At 33.6% G+C, this 18,301-nt stretch overlaps 2 protein-coding genes across 2 annotated transcripts; one reads left to right on the plus strand and one right to left on the minus strand.

The window, feature by feature from the left end:
* Positions 1-82: 82 nt before the first annotated feature.
* Positions 83-4,856, minus strand: LOC145639444 (RGG repeats nuclear RNA binding protein A-like). The gene is made up of 7 exons (XM_081690685.1): positions 4,342-4,856; positions 3,482-3,779; positions 3,327-3,392; positions 3,062-3,194; positions 1,590-1,748; positions 1,444-1,497; positions 83-411 (listed from the first exon to the last, which is right to left on the minus strand). Exons 1-7 carry the CDS (start codon positions 4,547-4,549, stop codon positions 229-231), a joined length of 1,101 nt encoding a protein of 366 aa, XP_081546811.1. The 5' UTR covers positions 4,550-4,856; the 3' UTR covers positions 83-228.
* Positions 4,857-14,370: 9,514 nt separating this feature from the next.
* Positions 14,371-16,721, plus strand: LOC145639447 (nucleoside diphosphate kinase 1). Its single transcript, XM_081690687.1, has 4 exons — positions 14,371-14,524; positions 14,783-14,831; positions 15,418-15,649; positions 16,370-16,721. The coding sequence occupies exons 1-4, from the start codon at positions 14,474-14,476 to the stop codon at positions 16,482-16,484; spliced, it is 447 nt and encodes a 148-aa protein (XP_081546813.1). The 5' UTR covers positions 14,371-14,473; the 3' UTR covers positions 16,485-16,721.
* Positions 16,722-18,301: the final 1,580 nt, after the last annotated feature.

The following is an 18,301-nucleotide window of genomic DNA, read 5'->3' on the forward strand; positions in this document are numbered from 1 at the left end:
TACTCCCTTCTAACAACTAAGACCCATAAAAGCAAACATCAAATACAAGAAAAAGAAAAAAAGAGGTAACAGAAAATAAATATACAAATTGAAAAAACATGAAATTTTTCCTTAAAGTTGTATTTGGTACAGGACACTCACAGCTGGAAGTCCTACTCAAAAAAGACTTAAAATCAAAGGGCATACAAGTAAAAGCCCACAAAGAGACTAAAGATCATAGCTATGGCCTCACTTGCCACCTAAAGTGGGGAACTCCCCAGGATCTTCAATAGCTGGAGCAGGCGAATTGTACACCCTGTTACCTCCTCCACCACCATATCCACCACCTCTTGAGCCACGACCACGTCCCCTGCCACGACCTCCAAACCTCTCCCCTTCAGCAGGCTTCAGAAACTCGTTAATGCTGACAGACTGCACCATGACAACATAGCCAAAGCTGCTACGTCAGCAACATGACCTCAAAACAAATGAAAGCAAAAGACAAGAAGAAAGAGAACAATAATAGTCTGGGTCAGCCAAAGACTTTTATTAGGTTTCCCACTTGAGAATTATTGATTTTAGCAACAATTTAACAAATTTGGGATCTTTAGGGTATCAAGTCAATGAAAAAGATGTTTCCTGGTTTGATCCCACATCAGGGAGTAAGCCACATTTTTCTAATTCTAAAAATTCTATGATTCCACAGCAAAATAATCTGGGTCAGCCAAAAGACATTTCCTAGGTTTTTCCACATGAAAACTATCAAATTAACAGCATTATGCGGATAGTGGGATCTAAAAAGTCCCAGGTCAATGAAAAAGAAATTTCCTGGTTTGACCCACAGATATGAGTATGCCAATTTCTCTAATTCTAAAATTTCTATGATTTCCCTAGTCAACTAAAACAGAGATGATATATTACTTCCTAGTGGCCAGTGCTAAGTTTACATACTACTAATGGTAAGTTTTTTTTTTTTTCTCCTTAAACTCAATGTCGTCCACCTACGTGAAATTGGCTCTAAGATGGAGTAATATGACTAATAAACTGGCTCATAAGGCATATTAAAATGCCGAGCCACATGACAGGCAAGATTGTCTTTCCAACCAGCAAGGCAAACCTTGGAGATGCCTAAAGATTATCCATGATTTACTAACAAGTAATAACCAGTGAAAAGCAAATAAGCAAGGATGCACAAGAACAAGTGTTATGATGAAAGTGGAGAATACATGTAGAAATGTATGACAACCCCTGCTTTCAAAAAGACACCAGCAGCCATATCACAGTTGCTTTATCTTTACATCCTAACAAGCTACTCAACTGTCTCCACCCAAACAGACACAAATCAAAGGGGCTTGACAAAAATGGAATGTGATGTATAGAGTAAATACTGTAAAGAGCCTAGTAACCTCTTTGCAACCAAGAAAATACAGCGAAAATGTAGCATACATATCTCAATAACATTACCTTCTTCACTTTCTCCTTTTCAAGTGATTCCTTCTTCTTATCCTTGTCAGAACCCTAACAGGGAGAAAAAGAGAAGATGAGAAAGGTGTAATACGCGTTAATAAAGATTAAAACAAATGCACTTATGTTGGTATCAGGAAGTTTACCAATTTAATGAAAACTGATTCTTCCTCTTTCTTGTTTGAAAGCTGCTGCATGGACTGGAGATCTTTGTCAACCTCCACCTTCCGCTCCTCAGTCTTGAGTGCTACTAGAGCTTTCCTCTTCTCTTCCAGCAGCTTCTCATACTCTTCAAGAGTCATCTCCTATTAACAAAACATTATAAAAACACGAAGTATGTTCAACATTCAATCTGCAATAATGACTAGTTATAATAAGCCTCTTAGACCCCTGACTACCTTAGCTCACGGTATTGAATGATTTTCTGTCTAAATAAACTTAGTATGTTAAATAAATCAGCTAACTATCAATCAACCTTCCAAATACATCAGTCTTTTCACAATACTCAAGTAATAAAGTGGAAAGGTGGGTTCTGTTTCATAATTGTTGCCATATTCTGATGCAACTTCTTCTCACTCACAATCCACACTTATGTCCCACATGAAGTGGGTCTTGCAAGATAAAGGAAGTGAGCACATTTAAACAAGGCAAAAGGCATCTCCTCGGCAAAATGTTAGCATGCTACGAGCGCAACATATTTTTTGTATTAAGATCCAAGCAAATAATTGATAAATCGCACCACGTAGCTAAAGAAAAAATGGCCTACAAAATATTCTTTTTCATTCCTCTTAGTTAATTGGAAATTTTCTTCCTGGAGTTGATTATATGAATACTTCATGGCAAAAACCAACACACATGAGTTTTGCATTGTAAGAATTATTATTTTTATAAAAAATAAATATAAAAACACACTCAATGAGCTACTTATACAGAGTACCAGGAAACCTCGGATGGACACTAGATAACATTTTGTTTTTACTTTGTTGGCCTTTTCAGTAATCACGCTTACATTACCCTATTCTTTTCCTGTATAGTCATATTGTATGGATATTACCTGACCATCGCAAGACCCTATATCGGATCACTTTAATGAACGAAAAAACCTCCAAGTAAAAAATGTATGATGCTTTTCTATGACGTTTGTTGAGAAAACCATATTAGATGGGGAGTGAGGTGATAAACCAAAGGCAAGATACAATGATTTTCGAAATCAACATCACAAGTACTTGAGGATTCTAAGCTCCAAAATATCTGATAAGATGATTGATCCTCTTCTAACCCTTTTATATTGAAACAGGATTTTTGTAACTATGATATCTCACCTTACCTTATAAAACAAATTGAATAGGTAGATTGCATAATCACACTAAAAATGCAAACTGATCTTCAAACAATAGTCACCAATACTAATCCATAAGCAAAGACAATGTATGCATCGCAGGTAAGGAAATGCACAGTTAGCTAAATTTATATAAAATTATCCTCAAGCTGAGTAGATGGGGGCACAAAAGTCAACCCCTGCGTATTACCAGATCAAATTCTTCTTTAAAATTTAATGAAAAATAAACTCAACCTCAACTTTATGAAAAGAAAATAGTGGCACTAAACTGACATATACCTTTTCTTCTGGTTCCTTTTCTTCTGTCTCCTCTGGCTGGCCCTCCTTGTTGCCTTCAGGAGCATCTTCTACAGCTGGAAGATTCTCAGTGTTCAAATTCTTCTCATTTTGTTCTCCAGCTTCCTCAGTACCACTGATAGTCAATAGCATATTTAGTAGCAAACACAGCAAGAAAACAAAAACAAAAAAAAGCTCTAAAATCCAGGAACAATATTGAAGTAGTAACATAGGAGAAAACAATGCTGCAAGTGCACAGAAATCTCACGGAGCAACTTCTTCCGATTCAGCACCCCAATTTCCACGGCCATATCCCTCACGTTTGACCTCTTGGCTGGAAGGATTAGAGGGAACGAATGTTTGTCAGCAAGAAATCAACAAGAAAAAAGGACACAATTACACACGCAAAGAAGGAACACTTACCCACGTCCAGTCCCACTTCGACGTTCATAGGTTCTTCTTGAACGGTCTCCATCTCTCCCCTCCTCATTGTTGAAACCACCACGGCGACCACCACGGAAAGGGGCACGAGGCCCCCCAAAAGGTCGCCTTTCCCTTCCTTCTTCACCCCTGTCTCCTTGACTGATCGCTCCAGTGTTGTTAAAAGCATTTTCATTGCTCGAGTAGTCTCTATTGTAACCACCACGTCCACCACGATCACCACCACCACGACCACCTCCACGGCCTCCTCCACGTTGGTTCTCATTCTTTGCCTCCCGAACTACACCCATTACACAAGAGCCAATGTCAATGTATGGAATAAAAAGCAAAGCCCAATGAGGAATGGATAATAAATACCAAATAGACTTATTATAACCACAATAACATTGGATAATGACTCCAAGGCATCAAATTGGAGTTCAAAATTGCTTACCACAGTTCAAACAATACCTCAATTAACTTCTCAGTTAAACATGAAGATCTCGAAACATAATCAGTTTCCAAACTCAATCAAGCACACACCTTTTAAAACACCAAATACTCAACACAAACAATTACAAACAAAAGAATAAATACTAAACATACAAACACCACAAGATAACACAAAACACAATTCAAACCAACCACAAATCCAGATATTACACACAATAACACTGCAATCTCCAAACTTACAACAACCCACTTCCTAAAAACATATCATATCAATCATCAAACAACAAAAACAGCATAAAACAATCCAATTAACAACAACCCAGAAGCTCAAACCTAAATTACAACCAATAAATTACCAAAACCATAAACCATTTCAACAAAATAAACCACAAAATCAATCAAAATCTCACCAGCTTGAGATGGGGGCAAAGGTTTGGAGGGCAATTTCGCAGCCTTTTGTTGCTGCGATTGAGCACCTCCCTGAGCTGGGGTTTTCTTCGGCGCAACAGCCGCCGCAGCAGCCGCCTTCTGCAGCTGAGCTGAAGCCTTTTCAATTAGCTGCGAAGGGTCATCGTTATCGTTGTCACCCAACAAATCAAAAGGGTTCATAGTCGCCATTTTTTCAAGATTTGAATTGGGTTTTTAGCAAAAATTAATAAAATGCTACAAACCCCAGAAGATCAAATCAAAATTAAGAACAAAAAAAAGGGGGAAATTAATTAGTTTTCGATACCATTTGGGAAATTATAATTTAGATTGGTGGGATGTTTTCAGGCAAAAAATGTCACATCCAACGAGAGAGAAGAAAAGAGGATAGAGGAAGAAGAGGAGAGAGAGTGAAGAGATGAGTGACGAGGCTCTAAAACCCTAGCCGCAATGTGAGTAAATTAAGAGAGAGAAAGGGAGAGAAGAGAGAGAGTAGAATCTCAACAATCTGAAATTTATCGTGTTCTATGGAGCTCAAATTTGCTGTCAATAATTTTGAGTGGTATATTTTGTTTTGTTTTCACTGTTTTTTTTTTTTTTTTTTTTTTGGGTGGGGGGGGTGTTTCATTTTTGACAAATTGTCATAAATTTGTGATTAATAAAAAAAAAAATTCATTCCTATAAATAGTTGTGCAAAAATAGAATATGCTATTGGGGTTGATGTTCATTCTTACAAAAAAAAAATGAACGATAAATAATAAAGTGTATTGAATTTAGTGCATGAATTAAATTAAGATAAAATTTAATGAAAAACAATTTATTTTTTTTTAATACTAATGAAAAAACAATTAAGGTATCGAAAGATATTCACTTTAAACTAAAATTAATTAAGAAATAATATATGATTATCACCGTTTAAACCTTTTTCACAACTTGGCTTATTATTTGCTAATATATTCGAACTATGACATCATTAAATACATACAAACTACTACTATGTACTATATAAGTCCATTTTTATGGTAGTTTATAAAGTTTTTTTTTTTGTCGATCATATAAGATACACTAATATTGTACAATGTTATTTAATCTGTATTAAACTACTCCGTAGCAATTGTTTCTGTGTTTATAATTAATTTCATTCATACTTCAAAAGAGCACTATAGATTAGATAAAATCATTATTTAAGTTGATAAGGTGTTGTTAGCCTAACATTTTTGACATTGATCCTGACCCCATGACATAAGGTCACCGTTATTTTACTATGTTTGGTAGTTATTACATACATAATTACTAGTTAACGATTAATTTATACGAGTACTATAACAAGTAGGAGTAACAATTACTCACACGACAATCAGGTTACATATTAATAGAATGTGCCAATACACATCCATAATATGACAAGCTCATGTGTGCCACGTTCCAATCGTACGGGACACACGTTCAAATAAAGAGACCTTAGAGCAACTCCAATGGCAAGCTAATTGTCAAATTAGCTTGCCATGCCACCTAAGCTTGCAAAGCTATTATTCCTGCTAGGCTGCTAGCTAATTCATACCACAATGGTTAGGCTAATTAATATTTAGGTTTTTCAGCTTTATTTTTTAAATAATTAGTATTTATTAGAGACAATTAGTTTCTAAGCTAATTAGCTTAGCTAAGCTAATTTGCTTGGCATTAGCTTGACCAAGCTAATTATTAAATATACTCCAATGGTTGGGCTATTAGCTTGAAAATTATTAAAATTGCAAGCTAGTCCTTGAAAGCAACCATTGGTGTTGCTCTTAGCTTGTGGTATATTATTGATTTAACATGTGGGTTAATGCAATTTTAGACATGGACTAATAGTGAAAATGCAAACGAGAAGTGGAGATATTATTTGATGTTGAATGGCGCTAAGTAGTAAGTACTTGAGTAACTTACCAAATGAATTTTATTAACATTACAATTTGTATTTTTTGGTTTCCTTATAAGTACCCTAAAACTTAACTCTTGATGGACATACATTTAGAAGACGTTTGGTATGAGATCTTCAACAATCTTATTACCACCGCCGCCATTGACATTATCACCTTCAACACCACTATCACTACCACCTGACCACCTCCTCGATCCGTTTTTATTGTTGAATTGAATAGGAACATCATTATATAAAGGGAAAAAAACACACATACACATCATTTCACTGTAAATAGCATATGTGTGTCGCACATGCCAAAGTATTAGTTATGTCGAGTAGATTAAAATCTTTTTTGACAAAAAGCTAGATAAAAATTCCTACCCTAAATGAAAAATAGCATTCTAATCTTATTGGTTTTAAAGTTTTGGTACAACATTAAAAGAAAATTTTCACAAGTTTTTTTAAATAGCCAATAGACACAATTTTTTTAAAAAAAAAATTAATAGAAAAAAAAAAATTTGGGTTTGGTGAAAAGCTAAAAGTTGATAGTTGATTGTGCTAGTTGATGATTTTGATTGGATTTGTAATACCCCGTATTTTCATACGTATTTTCCTAATTAATTAATTAAGAATTATTTTATAAAAAGGGTATTTTAGTAAATTTATTATTTGGAGCCAAAATGATATTTGAATTTTGGCGCCAAAAGTATTTTGAAAACTAATCATTATTTTGGATAAGATTTATTATCCATTTATCCTATTTTAAAAACCGGTTTATTTATATATTTCGGATATTTTAATTAAGGCAAAAGCTATATTTTATTATTATTTTAATAGGTCCGAAAATCCCAATTAATTAGCTAATAATTTCGGATTTTCCTATGTGAAAAATCTGATTTTTCTTTAGTTAAATTATTTGGTGAATATTTGGTATTTTATTATTTAATTATTTATTACAATAAATATTATTTACACAATTATTTTTAATTCCTTAAAAGTAGCAAAATATATTCCTAAATACTAAATAGGAGGGCCGAAAATATGAGATTAGGAAAGCTCAAAAATTTAGGCCATCCCATGAAAATTTTGGGAAAATATTTTGGTAATTTGTATTTTTAATTATCTTTTTAAAATCTCCTATTTTCCATAATTCTAATTCTCCATCTTTTTGATATCCAATCATTATATTTTCTTGCCATTCATTCTTCTTAATTATTCCCCGAGTAATTCCAATTTCCTTAATATTTTTCATGACATACATACCTTCCATATTCAATTATATACAATCTCTTCAATATTAAAACTTTCCTTAAATCTTTGCTCACTTCTCCAAGTAATCTCTTAAACCCTAATTACCATAATTCTTCCTACATTTTCCTACCATAATTCATGTTCATACTAGCCTATAAATACCCCTTCATACCTCTCACATTCTTCACACCAATTCTCTTCTTTTCTTCTCCTCGATTTTACATAAATCATCCCGTTCATCTTTGAACCCAATTTTCGGGCACTTCTGGTTAGTTTTTGGGGTATTGACGTTTCACATAAAGTCGTTTCTCTCGAAAAATCCTTATGGTTAGGCTCAAGAATCACCCAATTCAGAGCTATATCGAAGGAGTTATAGCCTCTGAAAGTTCTGCCTATTATTTCCAGCGCAAATCCAATTCTTTTCTTCTCCTTTTCTCTTATTCAATTATTATTATTATTATTATTATTATTATTATTATTATTATTATTATTATTATTATTATTATTATTATTATTATTATTATGAGAGATTAATATAAAATTATTATGAGTAGTTTTAATTATATAAAATCAGATTTTTTTTATAATGTTCATATTGAATTAATTTAAGAGGTTCATGTACATATAGTTGGGAGGGTTTAATTTAATTATTTGTGATTATTTGTTAACCTTATATTGATTAAGGTTAAATTTATTTGTAGGGTGTTTTAGATCAAGCTACTTGAGAGTTCTTTTAAAGTGTTGTTGGCTAAGCGAAGATCAAGGTACATTAGGTGGCTAGATACCTTGAAAGTGATCGATTTGAATAACATGTTTGAACGATTTATGTTGCTTGAATTAAATTGAATTGAATTATGGTTTATGAATTAAAAGTATGTTTAAAGGATTGGTTTTAATAATTAAATTGGAGTATTGATTTTTATGACATGTTTTGATTAATTAATTTATTATTCATGTTTTAAAAGGATTGATTTTGAAAGCAAGGGGGGTTTTTTTGGAGTTTTTTGGGGGCTAGGGGAGGATTTTTTGGGGGAAGGGAAACGACAGCGAGTGGTGGGGGAGGTGCGGCGAGTGGTAAGTTGGTTGGGTGGTGGTTGGAAAGGTAGGAAGTAATAAGGAAATAGGTGGTTGTGTGGTGGTGAGACTGGTGGCTTGTTTCCCTTTGTTTTCAAAAACAAACAACATAGAAAATGCAAGAGCTATCAATTACCTTCTCTTTCTTTCCCTTTGTTCATTCCATTTTCGTTTACCCCGTGCGAACCAAACGACCCCTTATACAATTAACTAATCAAAACATGTTATAAAAATCAATACTCCAATTCAATCATTAAAACCAATCCTTTAAACATACTTTTAATTCATAAACCATATTTCACTTCAATTTAATTCAAGCAACATAAATAGTTCAAACATGTTATTCAAATCGATCACTTTCAAGGTATCTAGCCACCTAACGTACCTTGATCTTCGCTTAGCCAACAACACTTCAAAATAACTCTCAAGTAGCTTGATCAAAAACACCCTACAAATAAATATAACCTTAATCAATATAAGGTTAACAAATAATCACAAATAATTAAATTAAACCCTCCCAACTATATGTACATGAACCTCTTAAATTCATTCAACATGAACATTATTAAAATCTGATTTTATATAATTAAAACTACTCATAATAACTTTATATTAATCTCTTATAATAATAATAATAATAATTGAATCCCTACCTTATAAAAAGTAGAAAATAACTCTTAGGAATAGTGTGCTACCAACTATACCCTTAAAAATATGCACAAAATTGTGTACAAAAATATATATTTACCTTTTCACCCTCATTAATATGTTTACTCTCATTAATATATTTAATTGGGTTTTTTTTTTCCATTAAACATACCATCAATTAATACAAAGTTTTTTTTTAACAAAAACTTGTAATGCCTTTTTTTAAAATAAAAAAATTATAATGTTTTGTACTTCATATGTTATAATTGTTATTTAAAAAGGAAAAAAAAATTGCATGTACGAAGACTTTGTTTATTACCACGAGATGATTTATTTTTATTCCTTCGTGGTTGCTCTTCTTATTTACAATTTTGTTGTCCTTTAATTATTTAAAATTTTGTTAAGGTTTATTAGCTTTTTAATTGTACATTATTTGATGGCACGCACATAAACAACGTGGAATTTAAATGACATTCATATTAAATAATGATATTTGAGCAGATGTTATCAAGAGGTAAAAATAACTTTAAAATCCTATAATCGAAGGAAATCGATTATAGAAAAAAAAATGTATTAAATATGGAGAGAATTTAAGAGGAAAAATATAACTAAGTGGTTATTGCTTTGGTATTAGATATAGATAGATATAGATATTAGATGGTCGTAGAACATTGAACTTACATTATTAAGTTTACAACGAACATTTCATATATTAGTACTCCGTATGACCAAGCTCACAAAAAATTCGTTTGAAGAAAAATACGTTAAGTATTATTGAATCATGCAAATCAATTAAGAGTTCTAAATTAGCTTAAGATATGAAGGGATGCAAATCAATTAAATATTATTTAATAATAATTTTGAAATAACACTGTCAAACTTTTGAGAGTTTTACAAAATAATTATCATTTAAGATTTTGGTGCCTTTTTATATTATTTCTACAAAACCATTATATAGGCACATAAACCAAATAGTACGTATTAAAACTACCAGATCTACCACCAAAACCAAAGGTGTAACTACGCGCTAATACAACTTCTATGCAAGAGCTAACTCTTTCGCGCGCGTAGGATAACCTAGTAAGAGAAAAGGAGAAGAAAAGAATTGGATTTGCGCTGGAAATAATAGGCAGAACTTTCAGAGGCTATAACTCCTTCGATATAGCTCTGAATTGGGTGATTCTTGAGCCTAACCATAAGGATTTTTCGAGAGAAACGACTTTATGTGAAACGTCAATACCCCAAAAACTAACCAGAAGTGCCCGAAAATTGGGTTCAAAGATGAACGGGATGATTTATGTAAAATCGAGGAGAAGAAAAGAAGAGAATTGGTGTGAAGAATGTGAGAGGTATGAAGGGGTATTTATAGGCTAGTATGAACATGAATTATGGTAGGAAAATGTAGGAAGAATTATGGTAATTAGGGTTTAAGAGATTACTTGGAGAAGTGAGCAAAGATTTAAGGAAAGTTTTAATATTGAAGAGATTGTATATAATTGAATATGGAAGGTATGTATGTCATGAAAAATATTAAGGAAATTGGAATTACTCGGGGAATAATTAAGAAGAATGAATGGCAAGAAAATATAATGATTGGATATCAAAAAGATGGAGAATTAGAATTATGGAAAATAGGAGATTTTAAAAAGATAATTAAAAATACAAATTACCAAAATATTTTCCCAAAATTTTCATGGGATGGCCTAAATTTTTGAGCTTTCCTAATCTCATATTTTCGGCCCTCCTATTTAGTATTTAGGAATATATTTTGCTACTTTTAAGGAATTAAAAATAATTGTGTAAATAATATTTATTGTAATAAATAATTAAATAATAAAATACCAAATATTCACCAAATAATTTAACTAAAGAAAAATCAGATTTTTCACATAGGAAAATCCGAAATTATTAGCTAATTAATTGGGATTTTCGGACCTATTAAAATAATAATAAAATATAGCTTTTGCCTTAATTAAAATATCCGAAATATATAAATAAACCGGTTTTTAAAATAGGATAAATGGATAATAAATCTTATCCAAAATAATGATTAGTTTTCAAAATACTTTTGGCGCCAAAATTCAAATATCATTTTGGCTCCAAGATTTAAATAGTAAGTTGATTTACTAAAATACCCTTTTTAGAAAATAATAATTAATTAGGAAAATACGTATGAAAATACGGGTTATTACATGCACACTTAGGAGAGGAATTGGTTTTACTGGTTTTATTGGTTTATTATGAGGAATTGGTTTTTAATATGAGGAAATGGTTTTAAATAATTGACATTGGTTTTATTGGTTATTGGAATATTGAGAATTGTTTTAAACCATGAGTTTGGAATTATTGGAAATTAGTTTAAAAGCATGTTTGCAAATAAATTGAGTTTAATTATCTTGCACTTACCGTACTTAGCATATTTTGTTAACCCGTACTTCTTATTTGTTTTGGTTCGCCCTGTTTACCGTAATGGTAAGCAGTGTTATTGCAGGTGAAGTGAATAAAGTGATGCATTGGAGTCCCGAGATTTGGTTTCACTAAATTAGGAATCATGGTCTTTTTATCTATTTTGAGTACTCATAACATTGGTTACTATTATGGTTATTATTAATAAAGAAGAGTATTTGAGTTTCCGTTGCAAAGTATTGTTATTTTTAGTAAGTTGAGTAGCCTTGCGTAATCACGCGGCGGTAATACGCTCAAGTCTATCTCTACGGTATAATTATACGGATAATACTAGTAATTCTGTAGAGGGAGATTTGGGGGTGTTACAAGATTATTAATTAGCTAATTGTATAAGGGGTCGTTTGGTTCGCACGGGGTAAACGAAAATGGAATGAACAAAGGGAAAGAAAGAGAAGGTAATTGATACCTCTTGCATTTTCTATGTTGTTTGTTTTTTAAAACAAAGGGAAACAAGCCACCAGTCTCACCACCACACAACCACCTATTTCCTTATTACTTCCTACCTTTCCAACCACCACCCAACCAACTCACCACTCGCCGCACCTCCCCCACCACTCGCTGTCGTTTCCCTTCCCCCAAAAAATCTTCCCCTAGCCCCCAAAAAACTCCAAAAAAACCCCCCCTTCCCCATAAAACCGTTGGGCGCGCCTTCCCCCACCCACAGAAAATAGCAGAGCGGCAACAAGGGGCAAGGAGTTAAGGAGGTGCACGCTAAGGGTAGGGGAAGAGCACCGATGCGGTGGCTGGTTTTCCGACAGCATGGGAGGTAGCATGGTAGTGGTGTAGTGGTGATTAAGGAAAATGAATGGAAAGGGGGGGGGGTGGGGAATCAATGTAAAATAGATTTCAAAAATAAAAGTGGGAAAAGGAAATGATAAAAAGTTACAAACAGATAATAATAAAGGATATGGAGCTTATTTATTCCTTTTCCCTTTGATTATTAACCTCAACCAAACAGCCCCCGAGAGTAGGGCTGTACACCGGTCCAAAACCGGACCGGACCTGACCCGGACCTGAATGGACCGGGACCTGAATTCTTGATTTATAAGGACTGGAGACCGGGCCTGAATCAACAGGTCCGGTTCCGGTCCAGACCTGAAAAATCAGGTCCGGTTCGGGTTTGGACCTGAATAGACCTGATTAGTTTTTTTTTTGATTTTTTTTAAATAATATGAAAGTGCTGACCTGTTTAGACCTGTTTAGACCTGTTATAGACCTATTTGAACCTGTTTATGGACCTATTTAAACTTATTAAATAAAAAAAAGTAGTTTTACCGGTTTCAGGTCCGGACTTGAAATTTCCGGGTTTTACCCGGACCGGACCTGAAACCCGGAATCCTTGAATTTCAAGGACCGGGACCGGACCTGAATCTACAGGTCCGGATCAGGTCCGGTCCCAACAGGTCCGGTTCAGGTCGGTTTTCAGGTCCAGGCCAGTTTTTGTACACTCCTACCCGAGAGTGTTTAAAAAAATACGAGTAGTTAATTGATTAAAGTTGTTAGTGTGAAATGACTAAGGACTAATAAGCTTTGATCAGGCCCGTCTAAGGCCCTGTGCAACCAGCCCTACTGCATAGGGCCCCGAAAGTTAAGGGGCCTTATATTAAAGTTAGTCCTTAATAAATGATAGTATAAAATTTTGATATGTCAGTAAGAAAACAAAATGGAATTTGGCAAATTGGTTAAGCGCTACATTACTTCAACTATCAATTGAAAACTAAGGTCAGGGGATCGAGCACTTTTGTTAATCGTGTAACTGCATTTTTTTTAATATTTTTCCCATTTTTCATGTTAAAAAACTAAATTCTGTCAATCATATACGTACTTCAACTCTATCAAAACGGAGTAATGTAAGAGTTCTATTTTTTTTTTTTTTTAAATTCTATCAATTCATACACTTATAACTTATATTCTATCAATACGGAGTGATGTGAGTATAGTTTTATGGATTGGAGTTCATGTTAATAATAAAGTTAGCGTGAAAAAAAATGGTATACTATAAGTCTATAACTTAAGTTAATAAAACGAGTACAAGTTTCCATATTTTACCATGTTAAAAAGATCAAATAGCATAATTTGATAACAAAATTTGCGTGGTTTTTACGTTTAGAGGGCCTATAATTATTAATAGCACATGACCCCTAAATTGTTTAAGACGGCCCTGGCTTTGATGATCTCACCAACCTAAAAGGGTTCTGCATTAGATAGAGGTATAAGTGTAGTTTTACTTTAAGTCTTTAAGATATGAACAAGCTAATGAAAAGCTTCTAAATGAAAAAGAGCTTAAGTAAAATTAGCTACAATATTTGAATTAGCTCTTCAACAAACACTCCAAAGTATTAATTTATTATTATTATTATTATTTTTAATAGAAAGCCAAATTAGCTTATTTAGGACCTGTTCGATTTATTGAAAATAACTAAATTGAACCAAATAGAGCGGAAATGAATAATTTATTAGAGGAAAAAAAAATAAAAAACTGAACTGAATTGATTGAATTGAAATTAAGCTAAACAGACCCTTAGTGAGCAGTGAATAAGCTAATTGTTTTGTCAAACTAAGTTTTGCCTCAAAAAGCTATACCCTCGTATTGCAAACACAGCCCAAAAGAAAATCGCACAAGAATATTCCAATTGTAAACTAGGGTTAGGGTTCAGTATTTGCTTCCCACTGTCTCCCATATATATACTCTTCCTTCCGTCATTTTCTACTATCCACTATTATACATCTTTAATCTCTACATCTTTCAAAGAATCTTTAAAGCAAATTCAAATATGGAGCAAACTTTCATCATGATCAAGCCTGATGGTGTCCAAAGAGGACTGGTTAGTTTCAATTTTCACCTTTTAAATTTAATTTTTTATTTTTCTTCAAAAATTTTGATTTTTTTTTGCTGCTTAATTGGGTTGTTAAACATGATTAATCATTGATTGAATGGAAAATTAAAATGGGTTGATTGAATTTTGAACTGGGTTTTTGAGATAATAAGCTTTTCTTGTTTAATTTGGTTGTAAAATACAGAGCTGGAAGATTTAAGTGTCAGATTGAGAATTGTGATTCTGAAATTGTTTTTAAATGTGTAGGTTGGTGAAATCATCAGCAGATTTGAGAAGAAGGGTTTCTCTTTGAAAGGTATGATCTGAATTTTACAAATTTGGAGCTTTAAACAATTATCTCCTCTGTTTTTAGTATTATGTAATTAGTTGCGAGGTTAATTTAAGGATTATCATTAATATGATGCTTAAACTAATGATATTAGCTCAAAAGTGTGTTTATTTGATGCCAATAATTGATCTGAATTTTACAAATTTGGAGCTTTAAACAATTATTTCCTCTGTTTTCGGTATTATGTAATTAGCTGCGAGGTTAATTTAAGGATTATCATTAATATGATGCTTAAACTAATGATATTAGCTCAAAAGTGTGTTTATTTGATGCCAATAATTGTCTCCAAGAATGAAATTATGCTTTTTACTTGTTACCCCATGTCTGATTTCTGATTTCAATAGTAATAATGTTTTGACGAACTCAAACCCGGAACCAATTGGGTGAAGTAGCAGCTATCTCAGAATCATTGTATTAGTTGTTAGTCGAATTAAGGTCTATGAATTGGATTGGAATGCTCTAGTTTTAGTTGATGTGTCTACTATTGCACAGTTAAAAGTTTAAGTTTTGGTTGATGTGGCTGCCTATTGAATGATGTTTGATTTATGTGTAGCTTTGAAATTTGTGAATGTGGACCGCCCTTTTGCCGAGAAGCACTACGCAGACTTGTCTGCCAAGCCCTTCTTCAACGGTTTGGTTGAGTACATTGTTTCTGGACCTGTGGTTGCTATGGTCTGGGAGGGTAAGGGTGTTGTTGCCACCGGAAGGAAGCTCATTGGAGCCACCAACCCACTTGCTTCCGAGCCAGGAACCATCCGTGGCGATTTTGCCATCGACATTGGCAGGTACTTAAAGCTACTTAATCATTCAATGTTTATTCCCTATTTAATAGGTATACGTATCACTTCTTTGATGATTGATACTCCCTGCTTAAGAAATACCTGCATTTGATGATTTCCTCTATTTAACCAAACAAACGACCCAAATTATATTTGTACTCACAATATTAGAAAGTAGTTTATAAATGATCTGTGTATGTTTAATGAAATGTTGTGTGTTTTGAATTTTGATCTTCCTTTTTTTTTTGGTCATCTATAGCGCTAACTGCTAATAACTCGATGAAGTATAATTTTGTACTTTTACATGAATAGGCAGTTAGGCACAGTAAGAGTTGTACACAAAAGTAGATTTGTGTTAATGATCACTTCTTAATTTTGACCGACATAGAAGTCTTGATGCATGAACGGCAATTATATTGTGTAAAAACTAAAATTCCCTTTAATGAGGTGTAATCATTGAGCAAAACAGTTTAAAGAACTCTTTTGTCTGATTGAGTCAGTTTTACCAAAAAGAATCTTGATTGTCCTGTATCTCCTTGAGGTTTGATTCTACATTAATCTTTTTAGTTAGAGCTTTGTATCAATGTAGCTCAACGGTATCCACTCGTGTTTTCTCCTCATTTTTCCGAGGGAGGTGGCTAATTTTTTTTTGTCCCTTACTAGTCCTGTGATTTGCTTTATTGTTCCCATGCTATGTGTTAATCTATAAATCTATGATTTTTGCAGAAATGTCATCCATGGCAGTGATGCTGTTGAGAGCGCAACAAAGGAGATTGCTCTTTGGTTCCCCGAGGGAGTTGTTCACTGGCAAAGCAGCCTCCACTCATGGATCTATGAATAGATCTATACCTGCTTAAAATGTTTTACTTGCCATCTGGAACTTAACTATCTAAGAGTTGCTATTATCTTGAGAAAACATATTTGGCAAATTAGACCTAATTTTGGTGATGGTTGATTTTATTAGACTGTTTTTTGATTGCGGTGTTATGTTTAGTGTGTTTCTATGTGTTCTGCAGGAGCATTTGGTGACATACTATAATTATTAAATGAAAAATTCATCGTATTTTTGCTCTATAAATGGCTGGTTCAAGCTGTTTGCGAGCTGACATCTTAATGTTTCTTCATCCAGAGCTGTAAAAACCCGGATCAAAAGTGTCAGCATAATTTCAATGAATTGAAAAAGTAAACCGTTGTTCATTCTATCACCACTCTTTAAAATTATTGACTTATAAGAGCGTCTACAGTATTTTTTAAGGCCTGACTGCTGTTATATTCGACTTTAAGATGAACAACTGTTATGGGACGCACAATAGGAATTTGTATGGGCAAAATAATACTTGCAAAAGTACAAAGTAAAAAAAAAAAAAAAAAAGAAAGAAAGAGTTGCAGTGATTTTTAGTATTACAAAGTCTACAAACTGGAGTAGTTGAGTTTTCAGAAGCATAAATTCAATTTAGTATTGCAGCAGGTGGTACGGATTAGTACAAATTTCTAAATCAGGTTTTATTCTTATTGTACCAAGTTACCAACATAAGCTAAGAGAGTAACATCAGCATTAACTCATTTAGGGGCTGAGTTCTGAGGTTCTTGTAGGCTGAGCACAGTTTTACAGTGTTTCCTTGTCGTTATTCATCACAAAGGGGGTTCCTATAATTTGTGCCAATTCGATCCCTTGCATCACCGCATCAAGCATCATTACCTGAGTTCATGGGATATGCTAACTAGTAGTATGATCAATTCATGCGGTTCCCATGTGGCCATGTTTCACCACCGAGTCGAGCCCTCAAAGACTATCATTCCTGTAGTGTATTCAATATGTGCTATATATTTGTATAACGCTACATTAGAACTTGTTATTCAATGGTTAGAAATTGAAATTTTGATTTTGCACCGCCCGACCAAGCCTGGAAGAAATATAGTTAGTCCTTGAGCTTAAGTATGCAATCACTTTGCTTCCAACATCATTCGTTTTCGAAATGCAGCAGAGCATATACGGATATATTATACCGAAATGATGCTTGTCGCCTTACAAGCAGGGTTGATATATGCCACTTTCTGGGAATGTGCCGACATCAGGTTTATTTTAAGCTCTTAAAGTAATCCTGCATGCAAGTATCCGATCAGCTAGATTTTCCAGCAATGATTTGGGTATATTCACGGAAACATTGAAAGGCGAAAAAAATGTACGATTTGTGAAATTTTTGATGATTAAAGGAAGTTCTGGCACAATATTATGATTTATGAAATCAGATGCAAGAAAATAAAGTAACAGAGTACATGTATGCTAGAATCAATGTTGAATATTGATAGTGGTAGGTTGATTTAGTTTCTGTTTTTGCCAAGGTTCTGTTACCAAGTATAGTAGGTATCTGATGGTAACTAATCTGTATCATCGCAGTCTCATTGCATATTTGCATACCAAAACACAGAAATCACCCCACACACGCCAATCTCTGCATGCCCTTCCTATATTACCTCTTCCCAGTAACGTTTCTGAGAAGCTTGTCTGTGTTTCAAAGCCAGAGGCCCTAAACTTGGCTCAAGCTAGACGTGAGCCCTAACATGAAGAACACGCACGCACTCAATCCCCCATCCTTCAGACCCACAGTTCTTGCAATTGGCATTGCACAATAACCAACAATAAATAAAAAACCTCGT

This window comes from Chenopodium album, chromosome 7 (genome assembly GCF_948465745.1).
Source record: "Chenopodium album chromosome 7, dcCheAlbu1.1, whole genome shotgun sequence".
NCBI lineage: Eukaryota > Viridiplantae > Streptophyta > Magnoliopsida > Caryophyllales > Amaranthaceae > Chenopodium > Chenopodium album.

Excerpts from the sequence above, each read along its gene's own strand:
- LOC145639444 (XM_081690685.1), bottom strand. The coding sequence starts at position 4,549 with ATGGCGACTATGAACCCTTTTGATTTGTTGGGTGACAACGATAACGAT. Across the intron at positions 3,780-4,341 it reads TTTGCCCCCATCTCAAGCTG|TTCGGGAGGCAAAGAATGAG; the intron begins GTGAGATTTTGA and ends TAATGGGTGTAG. Across the intron at positions 3,393-3,481 it reads CGAAGTGGGACTGGACGTGG|CCAAGAGGTCAAACGTGAGG; the intron begins GTAAGTGTTCCT and ends TAATCCTTCCAG.
- LOC145639447 (XM_081690687.1), top strand. The coding sequence starts at position 14,474 with ATGGAGCAAACTTTCATCATGATCAAGCCTGATGGTGTCCAAAGAGGA. Across the intron at positions 14,525-14,782 it reads ATGGTGTCCAAAGAGGACTG|GTTGGTGAAATCATCAGCAG; the intron begins GTTAGTTTCAAT and ends TTAAATGTGTAG. Across the intron at positions 14,832-15,417 it reads GAAGGGTTTCTCTTTGAAAG|CTTTGAAATTTGTGAATGTG; the intron begins GTATGATCTGAA and ends ATTTATGTGTAG.